The sequence below is a fragment of the Lemur catta genome, chromosome 16 (genome assembly GCF_020740605.2).
Source record: "Lemur catta isolate mLemCat1 chromosome 16, mLemCat1.pri, whole genome shotgun sequence".
In the NCBI taxonomy this organism is placed as follows: Eukaryota; Metazoa; Chordata; class Mammalia; order Primates; family Lemuridae; genus Lemur; species Lemur catta.
In genome coordinates this window covers 15301934-15322799 of record NC_059143.1, presented here as the reverse complement: position 1 = coordinate 15322799, position 20866 = coordinate 15301934, and the positions used below count along the sequence as shown (strand labels likewise).

The window sequence follows — 20866 nt, the reverse complement described above, 5'->3', positions numbered from 1 at the left end:
GGTTTGCAAAGTGTGCTTGATACCATACATTTGATTTGCTCTTCCAGAACATCACCACAGATTCTAGAATAACTGGAAAGCAGTCACACAGTTGGCCCATACTCCATGCAAAGCTTTTACCAGCACTGTAACATGGAGAGCCTCACCCATGATTTCTTCTCCCAGAATTCTGTTTCCCAGTTACTACTGTTACTTTTTTTAAGGAGAATTAAAAGACTTTCTAAAAGTTGCCTGAATAGTTACATTCTGAAACATACCAGACTACAACCAGACTCTCACATTAGAGCCCCTGACCCCATCCACGCATAGCAGTTGGCAGTGCACTGTTGTCACACATCTGAGCTATAAGTCATGCAATGCAATCACAAGCCACCTGCCAATGTACTAAATGGCTTTGGGCAGTCTCCAATTCCCCTGAAAACTGGAGATAATCAGATTTCTTAGATAGGTGTAGAGGAATAAACCAGAAATGTTACAAGGTCTATATACATTAATGGAAATGGACCTAAGAAAAGGTATAAAATTTTTGTAAAGAAAAATATTTTAGTACATTCTGTAATTATTATGATTGCCTGCTTCCTGAATTTTTGTTTTATACATTTCACAAAAGGTACAAGCAAATTTCACAGTATTGCTTTAACACTGGCATTGTCTTATATACAGTGACACTAATATATTTTATGTGCTCCATCGGTTATACTCAACTTTTGTTCTAACTAAGGGTTAATTGTCATTACCAGGAAAAGCCACCTGCCTGGCACTATCATTCCCATTTCTATGTTTTCTTTATGTCCATAACACCCTTAAAAGGAATGTTTTCTCTAAATTACTACATGTGAATTATAAAGGGTGAAAATTTAAGCTAGTGTATAATTTCCTACCCCAAATGGCAAAATACAAAATTTGTTTTAAAATTATCAAATCTAAATTTCTTTTTTAAAATTTCTTTTAAATCACTATAAAAATTGTGCTGCAACCTCAGTAAAAAATGTTATGGGGAAAACTCAGGGACCGAAGCAAGTTGAAAATCACAAAACTTAGGAAGTCAATAAAAGAAATTGTAAAGAATAGAGAACAAAAATGTAAACTGAGCATGTACTGAACATTCAGATTATAGGACAGAGATTTCCAAAATCTTTGCTAGCAAATTTGAAAGATGAAATTGAATCTTGCATTTACAGTTCATTTCCTGTTGCATTACTTTAGCATCACTCTTTATGTTCAAATTAAAAAACAAAGAGACACTGGTAACCTTTTAGCACTACAACATTTCTAAGAAGTCAGTGCTAAGAATCAATTTTTCTTTTGGTTGAAATGAATATGCTTGGTTGACAGAAGAACTACTTGGGAAATTGCTTTGCTAAATGATGAAAACATTAACAAAACCTTACACATCAAGGCTTTTCTTTTTTCTCCTTCTGGCTAAAATAAAATAATTTTCTAGGTAATGGACAGGAAGGTTCATTTTATAAACAGGTCATTTATGACAGTTTCCAGTGGAATTTAGAGCCAATGTGAAGCAAACTTGTTATCAGAATTTGCCATTATAACAAAGAACTTTATGACTGTCAACTGCAGATCATAAGTGAAGCTAGTCCTCATAAACATGTGAAATGCAGGTGAATGGGTTATAAAAGTTCCTTGTAACAAGTGATCTCAGTTATATTCCTCACTGACAAGGAATTCAAGTTACACCATAAATCTCTTATTTTGCAATGTATTGCAAGTTCAGATTCACAGTGATTGGTTCTGTACTGCTAGCTAAACAAACTTGAGTTCAACATTCTGTTTCTGAGAACTAAGCTAGATCCATCAAAACCATAAATAAGAAGCCCACAAGGAGAACTAATTGATAGCGACACACCCTTCAATTGGTATCATTTATAACCCATTTACAAAGCATATTGGCTGACCTTGGTTACTGCCAAGACACCTGCCCCACAGAGAGAAAACTAATGGGTTCAGAAATGTTAAAAACCGTTTTCTTTCTGGGAAGTTATTTTTACGGGTAAGTGTACAAAACAAATGGCACTACCTAAATATGGATGTTATTAGGTCAAATTTACAATGCAACTAGAACCTAAACGGCTATTATTCCAAATACCAGATTTTGCTCATCTCAAGAAAAATGTTACCTTTTAGAGCTCAGCCAGTACCCAGCTCAATGTTGCTTTCCCCCAAAAATAGTAATAATCAATTTCATTGTTCATGCATTCTCTAATACATGGAAACAAGGAAGTTCTGTGGAATATTTTCCAGTGACTACTTTTTCTTCCTTAATAATGATGCATTTAAGAAAAATGAAAACCATACAGAGTCACACAATGAAGTTCAGGGTGCCCTTTAAAGGAAATTTTAAGCTGTGGGAGGTTGTAACAAGCTTAAGGCACATACACTCATTAAATTAACCTTGGCCACTTTATTTTAAATGCATTAAAAACAAAACAACCATAAAACTAATTGCTTCTCTTTAAGGTGTCAGACTTACATTGTGATGCAATTTCGCTCTAATCTATTTAACACAAACAACATGTGTAGCATTTGTTCCTGCTAATTAGAGTATAACAATTAAATAAATTACTGGGATACTTAAGACGTGTGGCATCTAACTGTAAAATATTTAGCTTTAAAAGGTTATTAGATTATGAGTACTTGGCTAAACAAATGTTAGCCTTACAATGGGGTTTGTTAAAACTTTATTTTCTCTAATCACCACAGTGGTAAATACCCTCTCCTGCTAATAAGCACACTTAACAATGACAATAGATTACTTTCTAGAAGAAAATCAGAATTCCCATACGAGCAAACATGGTAAAATGTGTCCAAATTGGTGAAAATTCTCAACTTGAGAGCACAGAGATTACAGTTTCTCAAGTTTATGCAGTTCTCTCAACAGCCAGATTTCAAAATAACAAAGACTAGAGTAAATTTTCAGACTCAAGGGCAATCCAAACGACATATGGAATTTGGGGCTAAACCTGTCCCTCTTCGCGGGGGAGTAAGAGGTAGAAGGGAGCAAGAAGTAGAAGGGACAAAGTGAAAGGCGCCCAGAATGAGGCTGTGAGGAGCGCAGGGCGGGTGGGTGTGTTTCTACCATATTCTATTTGAGGGGAATGTTGTAAACGAGCCTGGTGTTTCAAGGATAAAATCCAAACCAGACCAAAGAGTACACAGTGAAAAAAATCTTCCTTCACCTGGCCTCGGTGGGTCTACTCAGCTTTTCTCCCCAGAGGTTACCACCATTACCAATTTCTTGTGTGCTCTTCCAGAATTACTTGCATAGGCAAGTACATCAAGAGATGTGTAAATACAGATTTTTGAAATTTTTAAAAAAAATGGTAGCACGCTGCCTTTTCCTTTTTTGTCATTTAGGGACGTCCTTCCCTATGCGTAAATATCGGGCAAGGCTGTCTTGGCGTCCCAGCCTCGGGTTTCAGGGTGACCTCTGCTCGGGCGCCAGCGGGTGAGCGCCGGGGACCGACTGGACAGCGGCGGACGCACCTGTCCCCGCGGGGGCGCCCGGGGCTGGCCGCGGGGCAGGGCGGCGGTCACACTCACCACGCGCTTCTGCGGCTTGATGAGGGGCCGGCTGAGGCCGTTCATCTTGCTGTAGAGGCCGCAGGCGTTACACAGGTAGTGGCCCGTGCCGTCTCGCCGCCACAGCGGCGTCTGGATGGAGCCGCAGTTCACGCACTCGCGACTCTCTGGCAGGTCCTCCAGCAGGTCTGCGGCGAGAGCGGGGGACCGGGTGAGGCCGCGCGGGGCCGCCCCTCCCCACGGCACCCCAACGCCCCAGGCGAAGAATCCCGGGGCCGGAGGCGCCTGCCCGGCTTCCCCGCCCGCGCCCTGGCCGCGACGCCCGGAGCCGGGGTTTTGATTTCGTCGCTACTGACCTGCTGACCATTTGTCCGATACTTCTGCACCCCCTGGGCGCCCCAGGAGAAACCTTGGGAAGGTCGGAGTCCGTGCTGGAAGCAGAGGACCTCAGAGAACGGCTTGGGTCCCCTGACCCCTACTCTCAGGCTTCCCCAGAGCTTTTTAAAACTGAAATCCATCATAATTACAACATGCCACTTGCCAACTCTGAGCCACACACTATTAACGCTGATCACTGACCCCCTCTGCAACCCACAAATATCCTGGGGACACAGTGAGGTTGCCTTATTTACTTTCATCAAGTAATTTTTTAAAGGTATTTTCTGTATCTGCCACCCTTCCTTACTCACCTTTTCTCCAATTTAAAATAGTCAAGTGAAATTAAAAGTACTGTTCTTGGGCATTTAGGATAATTAGAAATTATAAATGGGAAAATTACTCAGGTCTTCTCAGGGGAAAAAAAAAGCACTAACATTATTAAGCACAGAGTTTAAGTTTTACTTTCTTGCCACAGGATCAAACACTAAATAATTCTGATTGAGAAGTGGGTCCAATTGCTTCTAACTGCAAAGGTTTTACAAAAGGTTGATACTTTACTGAGAACATTACCGAGACCTTCCCAATGATAAATAAAACTGTCTTCCAGTTTCCTACACTAAAATTTCAATTTATGCAATCTATTTAAAATGTGTCTATTTTACGTCATTTTTATTATTTGGTAAGTTTTTAGAATTCACAACTAACGTAAACCTGCTAATAAAAACAAATCTTAAGAGTACATGGTTCTAACATTTATTACTTCTCAAAAAGGTTAAATAAGAATAAATATCTATTCTCTAAAATGAGATAGGTTCTTATGTTGACTTTTTTTTAAAAAATGTTTCCTACTGCTTAGGGTTTCCTACTGTTTAGAGGGTGTAAATGTTCTAGTTTAGCATTCTTGAAGAAGAATTTCTGAACTACTTTTTAAAGTAAACATTGCACTTTAGAGTTTTTATTTAAAGATTATGTGTACTAGCAAACCTTTCTATTCCCTCACATTCCCCTGCAATTTATAGCTTGTGTCTACCATCAGCTGTGTGGTAAAGATATTTAAATATGACTTTAGCATAAAAACTCTTTAACTCCATCAATACTATTTAGCCTTCAAAACAAGTCTCCTTTCTCCTGATTCCTTGAGTTATGTCTTAAGTTTAAAAGAAACTAGCATCCTACACAACCGAGTTCAAAGTTGTCATGGGGATATTGCAACTTACAACACATCACAAAGATTTATTCTTCTCCGCCCTAAAAGCCACTATTGACTACGGTAATCAGTAAAATGCTCAGGACTTCAAGGACGCTGAAGTTAAACAAGGTATTCGTCTTTGTTGTTGACTTTAAAATGTTACCTATCAGAGCCCCTCTGGATAGAGGAGTGGGGCGTTCCCTGGAAAACCCAGCCCTAAGCCTGGTCTCCCTTCCTCTCTTCTGGGAACAATAAAGACAGACGCCCAGGAGAAGACGGTGTGAACCCCCAGGTAGAACTCTTTATTCATCTGAAAACCCAAAGACAAAATTTCATTTAAAGTCCGCTTTGGATAAACAAAATCTAGGAAGTTTGCTTATTTCTAATTAAAGATAATCTGTCTCATTCCTTCCCTACCTCGCTCCCACACCCACCAGGCAGCTACAATTCTATAACTGACTAAAATGGGGGAAAAATGGTTTATAGAAATTATAAAATCTGTGCTGAAAGCTTGTTCACCAAGTTCCCCTGATTCAACTCATCATCCCTCTCCTAACATGGCTGCTGGAGTGCTGCTGCAGAGTGACAGTTTGGGCGGCAGCTAGGAGGGTGCAGGACCCAGGGAATAAAGAGCTGTGAGGACCCTGAGCTCACCCCAGGATGAGCACACCCCACCCACCCCCAGTCAGGGAGAGGTATTATGAAGTGGGTTTCCAGAAACCTCCAAACTGTGCAGGTTGATAACACTTAGCACTTGGGTTTTAGCCCTGGTGTTTGCTCAAATTAATTAAAGAGTCTGCCTTCAAAAAATGGTTTGTTTGTTTTTTTTTAAATCGAAGTGAAGAAACAGGAAATCTAGCTAGGAAGCTGGCATCAGAACACCTGAGAGGACAGACAAAGTTAGGGTCACCCACCCCAAATACTGGCTTGGTCCCAGGGGCTTCCTGCTTTCTTAACAGACTTTTCATGCAAAATTAAGTGTTTCCAAATCCCTTCCCATTTTCTTTTAAAATGTACTCTGGGTCTACAGAAGATTTTTTTAACTGTGATGTCATGCCCAGGAGGTGAAAAAAATCAGGGAAAAGACAGGCTCAGTTTAGAACAAAAAGAAACTTACAACTCGCCTGTAACTGTGCCATACAGCTCCTAAAAGGGTTTCTCATACAGAACCAGTTACTGTAAACATCTGAGGACTCTGATTATCAGCCTTTGGACTAGCTCACTTTCAGTCATGTGAAATGCTGGAAGATGAGGGAAAGGAATCCAGAGACCAAGTTAAGGTGTGTCAAGAAACAGGCAGAGCTCCAGGATCATGCTCAAACTGCACCCAACTCACATACCCTTTTAGATTCCCTATGAGACTCCATGACTAGCAAAAGAAACTTCACACTCACCCACCACCCTCTTCCCCATCCTTTGAAGATTCCTAGTCTCTGAGTCTCGCAGTCTCTTTGCTCTTGGGAGCCAAATATGGGTCCCTATACAGCCAGAATGGTGACAGCCCTCTGCTCTCTTAAATCCCAACCTAACAGGGCGAATTTCAACAGGGTCCCCCAACCCCATTCCACACACAGATGGTAAAGATGGTCTCCAGAACCAGCTTTGCAGGAGAAGGAAGAGGGAATTTTGTGACCAAAGTCTTGGAGCCCTTGGGAGAAAAGAAGAAGGGCTTGTTACCAAGAAGTTTCTTGCCCCTCTCAATTTTCCTAGTGGGGAGCTGTTCAAATCAGTCCCTTCACTTTCAGGCCACTAGTATTTCCAGTTATGTCTTTTGAACAAAAGATAAGCAATGCTCCACTTCATCTTAATGAATCAGGGTCCGTAAAAGGACTTGCTGTCCCTAAAGGTGGCACCGAGGCTCCCATAAAAAGCCCAGACCTGGGGTACACAAGACACTGGAGTGGGACAGTTTGGACTGGTGGGTCTCCCTTCTCCTTGCCACCCATGTGACTTAAAAGCCTCCCCACAGCTCCCCTCAAACAAACAGTAACAATAAAAAAGGTTTTGTCTCTCCGTAAACCAAAGGTTATCGAACAGGTGAAATATAAAGTAAGAGAGACCAGTGAAAGCAACAAGGACGCAAGTGCTGCGGCTGATGTGGCTGAGAAAGAACCCAAACACCAGGGCTCACAACCTCCCTGCTGGATCAGAACAGAACATTTTTCAAAATGAGGTATTTCTAGGTATTTTTGACAATTATGTTTTCCCAGTTTACTTCCAAGTGGTCCCCAGACACAAGAGTTAGAGTATGAGTAGAACTGGAAGCAGAAAAATTGGTGGGCTAAGCTCTGAAGGAAGCATAGGTGCCCCAGCTCCAGGATCTGAGGGTCACAGCCTGGCCACAGAGCCAGGCCCAGCTGATGCCAAGCCTTAGGCATGAGCTTTCCTTCAGGACAGTGACAAGGCTGCCCAGAGTCCAGGTGTGCTTTCACCTTTTCTTTCTCTCTCTCCCCTGGGGAGAGGCAGATGCCAACTAGCTTCCCTAAGCTCTTAGGTCCTTCTGTTGTGCTCTTTTTAAAAATACCCTCCTCCAGGAAAACACACACAACTCCTCACCTTTGGAGAGTTAGATTGGGTGAGACTGCAAGTGCATGTGTGTGTTTGCGGGAGAGGGTGGATCAAATGCCCAACACACCCCCAAACTTACCCCCACCATGGAATCTCACTGTTCCACGCACCCAAAGTAGGCTCAGGCCCTGTCAGTTCTCTCCCAACCTCACTTTTCCGCAATGGCCGACCCAGTTAGCTATTCATCACGCCCCCGCGAGTTTCTCTCTGGCACTGAGGTGGAGATGTGCACTTAGTCTCTTCCTCGTAAAGGAACTCAGGCAGTCCGCACAACAGAATCCCGTCAGCGCTACCAGACTTTGGTCATCCTGACACAGGCCTGCCAATCCTTTCCGGAGCCAGGCCGACCTCTGTGCAGAGGGGACAGGAAAGTCCTGAAATCCTGGCCCAAATCAAGGCCCCGCACCCCCACACTGCGGCGCTACCCTTACCTGCGCTGGGGCCCCGCGGCACGGGGAGCGGGGCTCCGGCGCGACTCTGCAGGCTGTGTAGCACCGGGGTCTCGAAGGGTCCAGCGGGCCAGGCGGGCGTCAGTGGCGCGCCCACGTAGGGAGAGTAAGGGTTCGGGTGGTGATGGTGGTGATGGTGGTACGTCCCGTTCAGTGGCCGGGCCGCCGACAGCGAGCTGTACTGGTGCTCGCGGCCGCCCATGGCCGCCAGGCTGCCGCCGCCGCTGCTCACGCCGCCCGCGGCCCCGCTGCCCGCAGCCGCGTAGCCCCCCGGCTCTCGCGCCGCGCCGTTGGCCATGGGAGAGCTGGGAGAGTAGGGAAAGCGCGCCGACACGTGCGCCGCGGCCGAGCTGGAACTGCCGGGCCCAGCGGCCCCGCTGCCCGCCGCGCCACCTCCGCTGCCGTACGGAGGACTGTCGGCCGAGGCCTGGGGCCAGCCGGGGTGCGCGCCCGCGCCGCCCACGTGGTTGGCGGGCCCGCTGCCCGCCCCCTGCAGGTAGGGCAGGCCGGGCAGCATGGAACCCACGCGGGTGGTGGGCACGTAGACTGGGGAGCTGGCCGCCGCCGCGGCCGCTGCTGCTGCGGCCGCAGAATGCACGAAACCGCCGGGCGCGCCGTCGTAAGCGGCTGGCCCCTGGCTGGAGAGGGCGGCGAGGGTCTGGTACATCTCCTCTGGCTGCTCAGGTGAGAAGGGGCTCAGCTTGGCGCCGCGGCTGGACCACAGCAGCTTGCTGGCGGTCGCGGCCTGGTCGAGGTCAGTGAAGAGCAGCAGGTCCTCCCAGCTCGGCAGGGCGCTCCCGGGGCCAGCGACCCCGGGCGCCGAAGGTCCGTGGGGAGCCCCGAAGGGATGCGAAGCGTAGGGGCTGAGCAGCAGCGAGCGGGCCGGGAGTCCGGCAGCCGCCTCGGAGTCGAGCTGCGGCGTCCTGCAGTTGCTGGCGCCGCCGGGGCCGCGCTCCCCGCCCCGAGAGCAGCAGGAGGAGGACGAGGAAGAGATGGGGGAAGGTGGCGTGGAGGGCTCCGGCGCTGGCAAGGCCCCGGAGTTGCCGGCGTCTGTAGCCGCGGCCCCGAAGCGCTTCGGCAGGCACCAGCCGCCGTCAGTCAAGGCCATCCACGGTCCTCGCCGCTCCAAGCTGACTTCTAGCTCCTGAGGCGGGGTGGAGGAAACGGAGACGGGAGAAGAAATAAAGAGGGGTTACCAAAAGCGTAGGCTGCACACCACCTAACCTCCACTCCCTTTCCTAGATCAAATGAGATCTAAGTCAAATGGGACCTTTAAGACTCCTCAAAGATCCCATTTCTGCCCAGGGCGTGGGGATTGGGGAGGGAGCGGGGAATGGAGCCTGCGCAGCCGCCACAAGGTCCTCAAAGGACTGGGAGACCCGCCCTCAGTCACTCGCACGGCTGGGGTCCCCTCGCCCTCCCCGCCCACCCCTCGGCAGCATCCTTCCTCTTCGTGCGCCAGATCCCAGGAGTGATCTCGGCGAAGCTAGCCTAGGTTTTCCTTCCGCCCCAAAGTGTCCCTCCGGGCTGATGACACACAAAAGAGTTTAAGTAGCTGTGCGTGTCGGCTCTGCCGCCTCCCGCCTCCCGCCTCCTGGTGGATGCCGTCTCTCGTAATTCCTCGGTGCGAGGGTTCCCCGCGGGAAAATCATTAGCGCAAGGGAGGCAACCTGTCTACGAAAACGAAACCGCAGCGTTCTCCCCCACTGGCTCTCCCAGAGTTTCCCCGGCTGCGCTGACCAGACCGAACGCAAGCCCCAGAGAGAAATGCCGCTCAACCCAGGGAAAGCGGGACTCCGGGGCGGAGACCGCAGCCCGGGACCTTCCCGGCCTTGGCAGTGCTGGGAGCCCGCGGCGCCACACACCTTACGCAGGGCCCACGCCTGCAGACACCAGCGCGCGCGCTCACGCCGGCCGGGCTACCCTGGCCCAACCCGCGGTCATCCTCAGCCGCGGAAAAGCCAGACGGTTCCGGAATCGGACGTAGCGGGGTGGAGCGGAGCGCAGAGAAAAGGAGGGGAAAACGCAGGGCGGGGTGGGGGGGTAGTGAGACCGCCCCGAGCCAAGGCCACCCCAAAGGGGAGAGCAGGAAGAATGACAGGGAGACGCGGAGGGAGTGGGGGAGGGAGGCGAAATGCAGCAGGGCTGGTCTCCTCGGGCTGCTTTTCCAAATCGCTTTGGCTCATCGGAGATTACCACGCTAAAATTAATGCCCACACATACACAGACCTGGGCTAGATAGCAAGAAGTTTCTCTGCCCGCCTGACTACCGGCTCCCGCCCCTTTGCGCCGAGATAACTCGGAGATAAGCTGCGCGCAGATAAGCGCCACGGAGAGAGAAAGACACCAGAAGTTTGTCCGCGGTGTCCCGGGAACCTGGGAGCCGCTACAGCCCTCCTGGAGGGGAGGAGGCAGACACTTCGGAGCCGATCGGGACAGAGAGCCGGAGGCCTAGAGGCCCGAGACGAGCAGGGGTGGAGGGGAGGAAAGCCGGGAGCGAGCTAGGGAGGAAGCGGCCGAACCTCGAGCGGGCGCTGCGCACGGAGAACGGCGGCGGCGGAGGGTGCTCCGGTGCGCGAGAGAGGCCGAGGGCGCCAGCGGGCGAGCGCGAGTCCGGGGTCTGCGCGGCGCTGCTGGTGAATAAAAAGGAGAGAGGAGGCGCCTCTTACTGCTCTGCCGGAAAACTGCAGCCTGCTCTCCTGATTGGACTCACCGAGCCCTAAACAAACAGCGCTCGCCGAAGGGTGCCAGGCTGTGGGTCGGAACTGCGCTCTGCGAGCTGCTGGGCGCTGGAGGTGAAGAGAAGGAGGAGGGATCGAGGGGAGGGGAGAAAAAAGGGTGGGGAGGAGACGGCTGGGGGAGGGGAGCGCCGCCCTGGCAGACAATGAGCGCTGCGCAGCCTGCGGGCGTGGGCTGAGCGGCGAGTACTGTCCCCGGAGTGGGGGCGAGTCCACCCTGGGGGCGCCGAGCCCAGGGACGCCGGGAGAGGGGTGGAGGAGACAGGACGACTGACCTGGCCGGCGACCCACACCCATCCAGCCTCGGAGCACCCTCCGGCGCCCCCAGTTGCACACACACACTCACAGTCAGAAAAAGGAGGGAACCTTGGCGCGGGAGGAGTTGGCTGTGCACAGCCGTGCGCTGCCGTCGCGGCGAGAGGGGCGCGCCAGCTCCTGGGTCAGCGCGCCCCCAGGATGGGGGGAAAAAGTGCTTTGTCGCCCTCCCCCCATGAGCTTTTTGCTCTGCAGTTGTGTGTGACCTTCAACTTTCCCCGACCCTGTCTCGGGATGCTAGGGCTCAGGTCACGGTGGCCGTCGGGGATTGGGGTTCCTCCAATCTGGGACACAGGGAACCCAGGTGCCCAGCTCCTATCTCCCCTGCTCTTAAAATATATACTAAATTCCTGGGAAGTTTCGGGAACTTCACAACGACATTCCCCAGCTAACCTTTGGGAACTTTTAACTCGGGTCGTCGTGTACAGAAAGGTTAGTCTATGGGGTGTGCAGGATGGAAAAGGACTTCCATGTCAGTCACGTCCGGGGACGCTCTCCGAGTTCCAATGTCCCGTTTGCTCTGAGCTTCCCCTGGACAACTGCAGGTTAGTTGTAGATGAGTGGTAGCAAAGCGGGGCGCGGGGGGGGGGGTGGCGGGGGGGTCACCTACCCTTACCCAGCGCTTCCCCACCCCTACCCTAATGTACACACCCCTTCTCCGCTCCCTCCAAACGGTTATCACGTCTGTGTACAAACTGATACCGTCCTCAGCGGGCAGAGGGACTGGAAATGAACATCGCGGGGTTATCAGCGCCGATCTGTCAGCAGTGAGTCGCGCGGCTGCAGGCTGGTCCGCGGCAGGAGCCGTGATATATGTCTCGCTCCCTTTCGCTCACAAAAAGGATTTCTTCCGACAGATGTGCCCCCAGAAGGCTGCTGAGAGAATTTAACTAGGGCGGAGGAGTTGTTTTGTGAGAATGGAATTTTTACACTTTTTCCCCAGGTAAATCGAAGTAAATGATTTTCTAAAGGTCAGTGTCTCTGAAAGCGTTTGGGCTCTGTTTTTTTGTTTTGTTTTGTTTTGTTTTTTATTTTTGCTTTTTTCCAGTTAGGGAAAGGAGAAGGTGCCTAAGCAGAGTTGAGCCAGGGTAGGTAGGTGCACTGTAAAATACGGTTTCGAGAGATTGTGAGACCTCGTCGCTAAGTGTATGTTTCCTTTCGATATAATTGTGAGTTGTGAACCTGTGGGTCCTGAGGGGCCAGAAGGGACAGGGCTTGGCTGTGCGAGGGAGGGGGCGCGGTATCAGGAAGTTGGCAAGAATCCTTCTTTTTTCATTCTTCGTTGTAAATTGCTGCTAAACACTTCTGAATTTTGAATTGCTACCGAGAAGGTCCATAAACCGTTTTCGTACTATTTAGTCACTTTTATTACATTCCTCTTTGCCTCCCCCAATCACTGCGGCGGCTCCCAGTTTCAGCGTGGCCGAATTTCTAAAAGGCTGAAGGTAGAAAACTCTGGAATGGAGAGACTGGCGACTGGAGCAGGATCCAGGGGCTTTAAATTTTAACCTGAGTTCGATCGAATGCGACGACCAGAAGAGGTAGCCCGGCGTCCGGCAGCCGCTCAACTTCCACCAGGACTTCGAATGCCTTGTTTTTGGTTCTTTCGTGAGTTCTGGCCAAATTTTTAAGTGGATTGGGTTTTTGCAGAAGTTCGTTTGTAAGCAGTTACGGAAATGTTGTGGACGTTTGATTTATTTTGAGCCCACTGTTTTGAAATAATGTTTCTCAAGTTTGGTATTAAAAGCGATTTAAAGAAGAAAAAGTTCATATCTTATTTGCTAAAAATAAACTATTTGGCTAAATTCGCGTCTAGGCTGTGAACGGCCTCCAAGCCCGAGCCCCAAATAGATCGAGCCCCGGCGCGAGCCTGATTCCTGTCCGGTGTGTTTCTTTATACTTGCAAGTAGGAGGATGCCTGTGTGGATTTCCAGGGACAATAGCTAACCCCCAGGGACCTGCTTTTCCCACAGCGCCACAGCCGCGCTGGGAGGGCGCGCTAGCCCTGGCGCCGCTGGGACAGAAGTGGGCAGCAGGACGGACATTGACCGATTCGACAACGTTCGGGCTCTAAGGGCTCGAAAAGGGACCTGGCATTTTACCCTCCGGATCCTCTATCTCTTTTTTAATAGTGCCCAAAACAAAGGAGAAAAATAGGTAACTGCTTTTTTTCAGGGTCACGCATTGTATTTATTTTTTAGACTGGTTTTCCAACCAAACGGGGGAATGGGTAGTGAAATGGTGTGGGGTTTTTTTTTTAATGTCAGTTAATTTAAAAATTTAAAAAAACCTGTTTAACTCGTAGAGTTGATTCAGACAGAAACCCAGGCTGCCTGACCCCCCAGTCTGCCTTTTTCCCAATGCGTTGGCCTTGGCGCTGGGAACACCACCGTGGGGGAGAGGAATGTTTTCAAAGCCACCTTCATGAACCCCAGGCCCCGTGAGCTGAGCTTCCTTGGCGCGCCCCAGCTGGTCTGGAAGGCCGGCAGAATAGGGGGTAAGGTGCACCCCAAACTAGGGAGAAACCCAAGAACTGGACAGAAGAGCCCACAGTGCCCCAGGTAGACAGGCTCTTAGATGTTCTTGTTTTCCTTCCTTTTCTTCTTTTTTTCACCCCCGCCTGTCTCCTCTTTTGGGATTTGCTAATCTTGAACGAAACTGTTTCTCTCCGGACTATTTAGACCCAAAGAGCGGCCACTCCGGAGCAAGCCGTCCTCCTCGCCCTCAGAGAGGGCTGGCTCCGGGGCGCGGCCTGTCCCCAGGGTTGATTTATTTGGGCCGCGCCACACCACTATTCGCGATTCGAATCCAGCCAGAACACAGCAGCCAATTGGGCAGGGGGCGGGGGCTTTGCTGCCAAACGGGACGGGTGTTCAGGGACCCATCGGTGTGCTGCTTCCGGAGGAGCGGCGAGACCCGAGCGAGGACCCGCGTCACCCACCGTACCCCTCTAGCCCCGCAAACTCAAGCTCAGTAACTTAGTTCACAAGGCTCCTGGCTGCTCCAGCGACGTTTCAGAAAGAAAAAGAACGCTATTTCTGACTTAAAATATAGTTTTAACGTTAGGTTTTTTAAAACCAGATTTATGAGGCCTTCTCGCTTATACCGTATTTCTTCCTGTCCCGGCGACGCTATTACCCAAGGACACCGGGTCACTTCAGCGTCCCCCATCGCCGCCAGCGTCCAGGCCCAGTAGCCGGGTCTGGGTGGCGTGTCCCCCCACAGTCAGCGGCCGTCAGTCCAACGCAGGCCATTGACCAGAGGCCTGATGGTGACTTTCTTTCTGTTACATGTAATTCTCAAAACAACAAAAGTACTCTTTAGCAATGTCAGGTGATCGGGGCGGAAACGCGAAGCTCTCCCAACCCCCCTGCCCCGGCTCCCCGCCGCCAGCCACATTGGTGAGGCACTCGCGGGGCCGGCGCCGGGGTCCCCAGGGCGCTCGCAGTGGAGGCCCGGGAGCGCGGGGCCGGCCGGGCGCAGCGCGGCGGCTGCAGGCCCTGCCCAGCCCGGCCCCTCGCCCGGCGCAGCCCCGGGCCGACCCCCGCGCGCCGCCGGCGGCCGCCAGCACGGCGCGGAGGTGGGCTCGCGGCGGCGGCGCACGAAAGGTCACCGCAGTGGCATTCCTCTGCGTGCGCTGTTTACGTGACTTAATGTACTTCATGCGCCGCGGGTAAGTCAGGGCCGCGATAAGGGGGCGGCCGGGGGAGGGTCGCTGTAAAAGCCCCACGCTGGGCGCCCCTAGCCCTCCCCTCATCCATTAACCTTTTTACTTTCTTCTTCCCTCTCTCTCTTAAAGCTTGTTATCTAGGCCACCCAATGACCGACGAAAGATTTTCCCTCCCTGTTTCTCCCATGGCCGCTTTAAACCAAATAAATCGAGCTATTAAGGGCCAAGATGTCTGACAAAAGATCGAAAGGTGTCTTTCGGTGACCGCTTAAAGAAGCGAAGGAGAAGCTTGCGGCTCACAAATCCCGATAAAGAAATTCCACACCGGCGCCGGCCTCCCTCCTCGCGGCCTGGTTGCGCCCTGACACCCTGAGATCCCGCCTTCGGCGGCCGCAGATCTCGGACCTGTGGCCGCTGCCCGCGGAATGTGGGTGTCCCGGGGCTGCGGGGCCTGGGAGCGCCGGGTCCTGGGGGCCGAGGCAGATACCGGGGTTCCCGGGAACTGTGGAACCCCAGGTCGGAGCTGGGGGTCCTAAAACGGCCCCCCTGCATGTCGCAGAAAAACCGAACTCAAAGGGCCTACATGACGATCCCATTTTGATTATTTTACGGTACTAAATATAATAAAGACAAAGCCAAACCCCCACCTCCGGGACCCCACTCGCTTTTTCTAAGGGACAACGTAATGCTCCACACCTATGGTCGGACCCTCCTTTGAACCCCAGGCAGAAGAAGGTGGTTGGTACGACCGGGCAGCTGGGCTAGACTGCGGCTAGCTGGGAGGGTGTGGACTCGCAGACTAACAGCCCGCAGGTGGGAGGCAGAGGTCCAGTCATGCAGTCATCCTCAGGTAGGGTTTGGTTATGAAGTGCGGTATTTATTATCATTATTAATTGCTACTGGCATCACTACACAAAGCTAAGGGCTGCCAGCTGGGCGGAGGCCCTGCCCCTGGAGTGATCCCTTGCCTTTCGCTAAAGAGTGAAGCAGGGAATAACCAGTTTCCTGATCCAGGACTCTGAAGTGGCTTGCAGAGTCAGATGCTGATGTTTCTGAAGTTTTCTCCTCCGCTTAAGCAGATGGAGCATTCCTCCCTATTCCAGCCCAGCACAAGCTTTTTCTACCACTTTGAGATAGGACGGGTCTAGAAGCTTGTGGGTGGGGGAGGAGGGCAGGGAGATGAGACCTCCTTGGCTTCCCAGCAGTAGGGCTTTTTCCCAAGTCTTCCACAATGTGTTCTCTGGCAGATGTTGCAGACAGGACTCTCAATGCAAAGGCAATCCAGGGTCTTCTGTCTGTCACCTCACACTGGGCCCAGAAGTTAAAGAGGTTTCTCTTTTTTTGTTGTCCCCCTCTAAATAAGGTAAACTCCAAAATCATCTACTTATCTAATTTTTGCCCCTAACCCAGTCTCTGGGGATGGGAAAGATCAAAGCAATAGAGGAAAAGGGATCATTTCTGCTTCAAAGAAGGTGAGAGATGAGACGGATGCAGAAATTTCCAACCCACTGGACAGGCAGGACCTGGCTCTTCCTAGATTTCTCTGGTATCACTAGGTGTGCAGGCCATGCCAATTGTAGGGCTGGCGCTCAGATACTGCTGCTCCAGAGCTGTCTCTCAGCTCGGAGACCTTTCTGACTGTTGGGTGGTTTGTTTGTTTGTTGTTTGAAGAGATGGGCGGGATTGCTAAAGAGAAGCTTTCAGCGATTTGCTAAATTATGAACGCCCCTCTGGAGTCAATTAAAGGCGGGGAAGCCCCTAAAATAATACATTCACCACCCAGAGATATGACCTTTCCATTCAGCTATGTTGCAGATATGCAGAGAATTAGAACCAAAGGATTGTCTACCAATATGTAGTGTTTCTTGCCACTTGCCCAACACATACCGAGTATGCACTGCATGAAGAAGAAATAGAAGAGTTAGCTCCTAGTTTTGAAGTGTTTGCAGTCTAGAAGGTTGGCACCTCTGTAAAGGCAGTTAGGAAAAGTCCCTCAGACAACTTTCAAGATGGAAGGAGATGACTAAGTCTTTTTCCTTTCTCTAGAAAAGTACTCAAGTTCAGTTTGTCCTCTAGGCTTTCCAGTGAGCTTGAAAAGAAAGGAATTCCTAGCATTCTGGAAGGCTGAAGTGGGAGCATCACTTGAGGCCAGGAGTTCTAAACCAGCCTGAGCAAGAGCGAGACCTCATCTCTACAGAAAATAGAAAAATTAACTAGGCATGGTGGCACACTCCTATAGTCCCAGCTATTTGGGAAGCTGAGGCAGGAGGATCACTTGAGCCCAGCAGTTGGAGGTTGCAGTGAGCTATGATGTCACCACTGCACTGCACTCTAGCCCTGGAAACAGAGTGAGACCCTGTCTAAATAAATAAATTAAATAAATAAATAAGAAAAGAAAAGAAAAGGAGTCACTCTAGCTCTCACACTGAGGAAATTTCTAGGAGCCGCTGGGCCTGCACAGCACACAGAACTCTGAGCCAGCCTGCCTGGGTTTGAATCTTGATGCAACAAGCACTTGCTGTGTGACCGGGCAAGTAGCTCAAAACTCTCTGTGCCACAGTTTCTTCATCTGTAAAATGGGGATAATAAAAGTACCTCCCTTACAGGATTGCTGAGAGGATTAAAAGATTTCTTATGTGTAAACTGCTAGCTAATAGTACCTGGCACATAGAAAGCACTATGTAAGTGTGAACTGGTATTACTAATATCCATGCTGTAATAGACTTGCATATACTACACCAAATTTCAAATTCTTGTGTGACCCAACTGTCCTCCGGGATGAACTTAATTCCTAGGAGAGAACTTCTTTGAGCAGCCACCATTCAACTTTGGGACCCGCCACTCACCAGAGATCTCAAGGCTTTTCTGTGTGCCAGCAGCGAGGACTTTATTTATTGCATTATGGTAGGAAAGGAGGTGAGGGGTGAGACAAACATAGGTCCTTTACTTGCTTTTGGTTCCTTTGAAGAGGAAACATTCCTTGTTGCTCCCCTTGCAAATGCCCACAGCAGACTCCAACATCTTCTATAGGACAAAGATAGTAATCTTGAGGCTCCTCCTCTGCTCCAACAAAAGAATCCCAGTCCACAGCGGCACCTCTCCCTGGGAACTTCTTTCTGGCAGTAGACAGGAGTGAATTAATAGACAGGCCATTAAGGAGGGCAACCTTGAGGACTGGCATTAGATATTACGAGGAAAAACAGAACTAATTAAATTGACCTGATCATCTAACTTTATACTTGTGCATTTTACCTTTCAGTTTGGTATTGCTGTATATGCAGGAGACTTATTCTACTTTAATGACACTTTTTTGAAGGAAGAAAAAAAATTTCTGAGAAGCTATGGAATACATTATTGATTAGAAAATTAGCAACATCATTATTGATAAACCACTCCAGATATTTTTCAACAGATTTTGTTTTGTTTTGCTTTTTATTTTTTTCTTATAGTATTCTGTCTTCTAAAACAAGATCTAAACCCCAATAATAAAAACTTAAAAAAAGAAATCCATGGGACATAACAAAGAACACTGTTCTCTAGATAAAATGACAGGGAAAGAGATTTGTTTTTCAGAAAGCAAAGTCTGGAGGGAACATAAAAGTCTTCCCCTCCCAGAGATTTTTCAGCCAGGTTTGTGCCCAGAGCCTGTTTTTCTCTTGTCTTTGACAGTTCTGATCTTCTCTACATTTGATTTACTGAGTGCTGTCATTTCTCTGCTCTTTACTTTCACAATCACACATTCAAACCTGATAAAGTTCAAGACCCTGAATACTTGCAGTTCTCCCAGATTTACAGTCCTCCTGCCCCCCACCCCGGCCAGCCGGCCCGAGGCTGATTGAATCCTCATGGACAGAAGCCATCGGGGATCAGCACAGAGCCAGCGGGTCCAAGAGGGTCTGGCCCACAGGGAACGTCAACCCTGTGTCAGCTCAGTTATCCGCAGCAAACGCTGGTAGCTTCCTGCCCCTACAAAGTGCTTATCAACATCCTCTTGTTTTACTTCTAACTTCCAGTCTGTAACCTGCCTGTGGGTACATATAGGAACTGTAACTTGCTGCAAAACTTAGAATTGGTGCAAATTGGGTGCAAAATCACAGTTCATGCGTGTGAGTGCTGGATTTTCCTAAGTAGCCTTGTGATCAAGAGCAAGACACTTAACCTCTTGGTGCCTCAGTTGCTTCATGCATAAAATGGTAGAAATATTACTTCCTACGAACATTAATCACAAACGAATGACTTAGGTCCTCCTTCCTGCATGTACCTCTGCGAGAGCTCCAAGAAGACTGCTAGCATGTGTCTCATCTGGCTCTTTGCTTTCCGTCAGGTTAAGCACAAACTTACCTGTTAATCTAAATACTACACCAGTGGGCTAAACAAAAGGGACAATTCATCTCCAAAAGCTGAACAGTTAACTTAGACTCAAGTTTTCAAACCACTGAAGTGTCTTCTGATGGAAGATACTATCTAAATAATCTCTTCTGTGTCTGTTAATCTCCACTAAACCACAGAACACTGAACAAAAGCCATCACTGAGGACGGACACTGTTATTCTCAACATGGTTACTGTATGGGGACTTCATATTTACCGAATAGATAATTCTTTTGCGTGAGTTAATGTTTTCATTTATCTTGAACCATCAGAATTTTCTGATTAGGGTAAACATCTTAGGTAGCAGCAGTTTTAAGTAGGTCTTTTTTTTAAAAAAAATTACTGTTCCAAGTCTACAAACTAAAAAGATGTAATTTTCCCCCCTTTAACATTCATATCCTAAAGAGTGCTAAATTGTCATAATACCTAAGGGAGAAATTGTGTTAACCTATTAGAGAAGAAAGCAGAGTTGTTGCCTACCTTCGTCAGAAGACTTTATTTTTTATTCTATTTTGTATTTTACCTATCTAGTCAAAAGACACCAGTAGAGTATATTACAATGTTGCTTTTTCCTGGCCACATATTCACATCTGCAGAGGTGAATAAAGACAGAACCTTGACCTAATGTATATCAAATAACTTTTTCTGGCTACTCCTGAGCCAGATTACTGCTCTGTTTGCAATACCACAAATTAAAGGTATCCAATTATCCAGCAAAAACAGTGTGTGCATATTATACCATTTTTAAAGATTGACTACCACATAGCCAGTACCTAGCAAACTGTAGCCAAAAACCACAGTGTGGATCCACAAAATAAAGCTGTCAACCTTTGCTTTTCAAAGGCATCTTTCTGTCAAGAGCTCAGTCTGCTTTGGGTAAAAGTCGGGTGAACAGGAAAGAGCCTACTAGCTCTTTGGACAAGAAGCAGAAGCCAGCTGCACCGCTGCACCTGGCACTAGGTTAAGCACCCATGATGGAGGTTGAAGGCATAGAGGTATAGGTTCAAATCCCAGCTATGCAGCTCACTGACTCTCTCTAGCTGTGTGTCCTTGTGCAAATTCTGTAATATCTCTACTTCTCCTTTTCTTCATCTGTAAAAAGGGGGTGGTAAAAACAGTAGCCACCTGGTATGATTGTCATGAAGACTAAATGAGTTAATATCTATAAAATGATTAGAAGAGTGTCTGGCTCAACAGGCAGGCTATTTGAAATGTCTGATAAATAAGCAGAAACACAAATATCTATTTCAGGCCACTTCTTATGGGGAAGGGAGGTGAAGGGAAGGGAAGAGGTACCAAGGACTCAAAGAAGTGAGGTAGGAAGGTGATCAAAAACATGAAAGAGGCCGGGCGCGGTGGCTCACGCCTGTAATCCTAGCACTCTGGGAGGCCGAGGCGGGAGGATCACTTGAGGTCAGGACTTTGAGACCAGCCTGAGAAGGAGCAAGACCCTGTCTCTACAAAAAATAGAAAAATTAGGCAGACGTGGTGGTGTGTGCCTGTTGTCTCAGCTACTCGGGAGGCTGAGGCAGAAGGATCGCTTGAGCCCAGGACTTTGAGGTTGCAGTGAGCTGTGATGATGGCACTGCACTCTAACCTCGGCAACAGAGCAAGACTCTTTCTCAAAAAAAAAAAAAAAAAGAAAAGAAAAAA

The 20866-nt window shown here is 49.1% G+C and overlaps 1 protein-coding gene and 2 long non-coding RNA genes across 4 annotated transcripts in view; 2 read left to right on the top strand and 1 right to left on the bottom strand.

Moving 5' to 3' along the window:
- GATA6 (GATA binding protein 6) overlaps positions 1-10899 on the bottom strand; it is a 29170-nt gene extending 18271 nt beyond the window's left edge. The window contains exons 1-3 of one of the 2 annotated variants that reach the window (XM_045527381.1): positions 9987-10899; positions 8104-9265; positions 3559-3725 (exon numbers count right to left, since the gene is read on the bottom strand). In XM_045527381.1, coding sequence (XP_045383337.1) covers positions 3559-3725; positions 8104-9229 — 1293 coding nt within the window. In that variant the 5' untranslated portion in view covers positions 9230-9265; positions 9987-10899. The remainder of the gene's footprint in view (positions 1-3558; positions 3726-8103; positions 9266-9986) is intronic. The other variant, XM_045527380.1, reaches the window with a different exon arrangement.
- An 886-nt stretch (positions 10900-11785) lies between these two features.
- On the top strand, positions 11786-12976 carry LOC123621558. Its single transcript, XR_006729180.1, has 2 exons — positions 11786-12117; positions 12587-12976. It is a non-coding gene; the product is annotated as an uncharacterized LOC123621558 (long non-coding RNA).
- A 1741-nt stretch (positions 12977-14717) lies between these two features.
- LOC123621766 lies at positions 14718-15490 on the top strand. Its single transcript, XR_006729233.1, has 2 exons — positions 14718-14847; positions 14974-15490. It is a non-coding gene; the product is annotated as an uncharacterized LOC123621766 (long non-coding RNA).
- The last annotated feature ends 5376 nt before the right edge of the window (positions 15491-20866 follow it).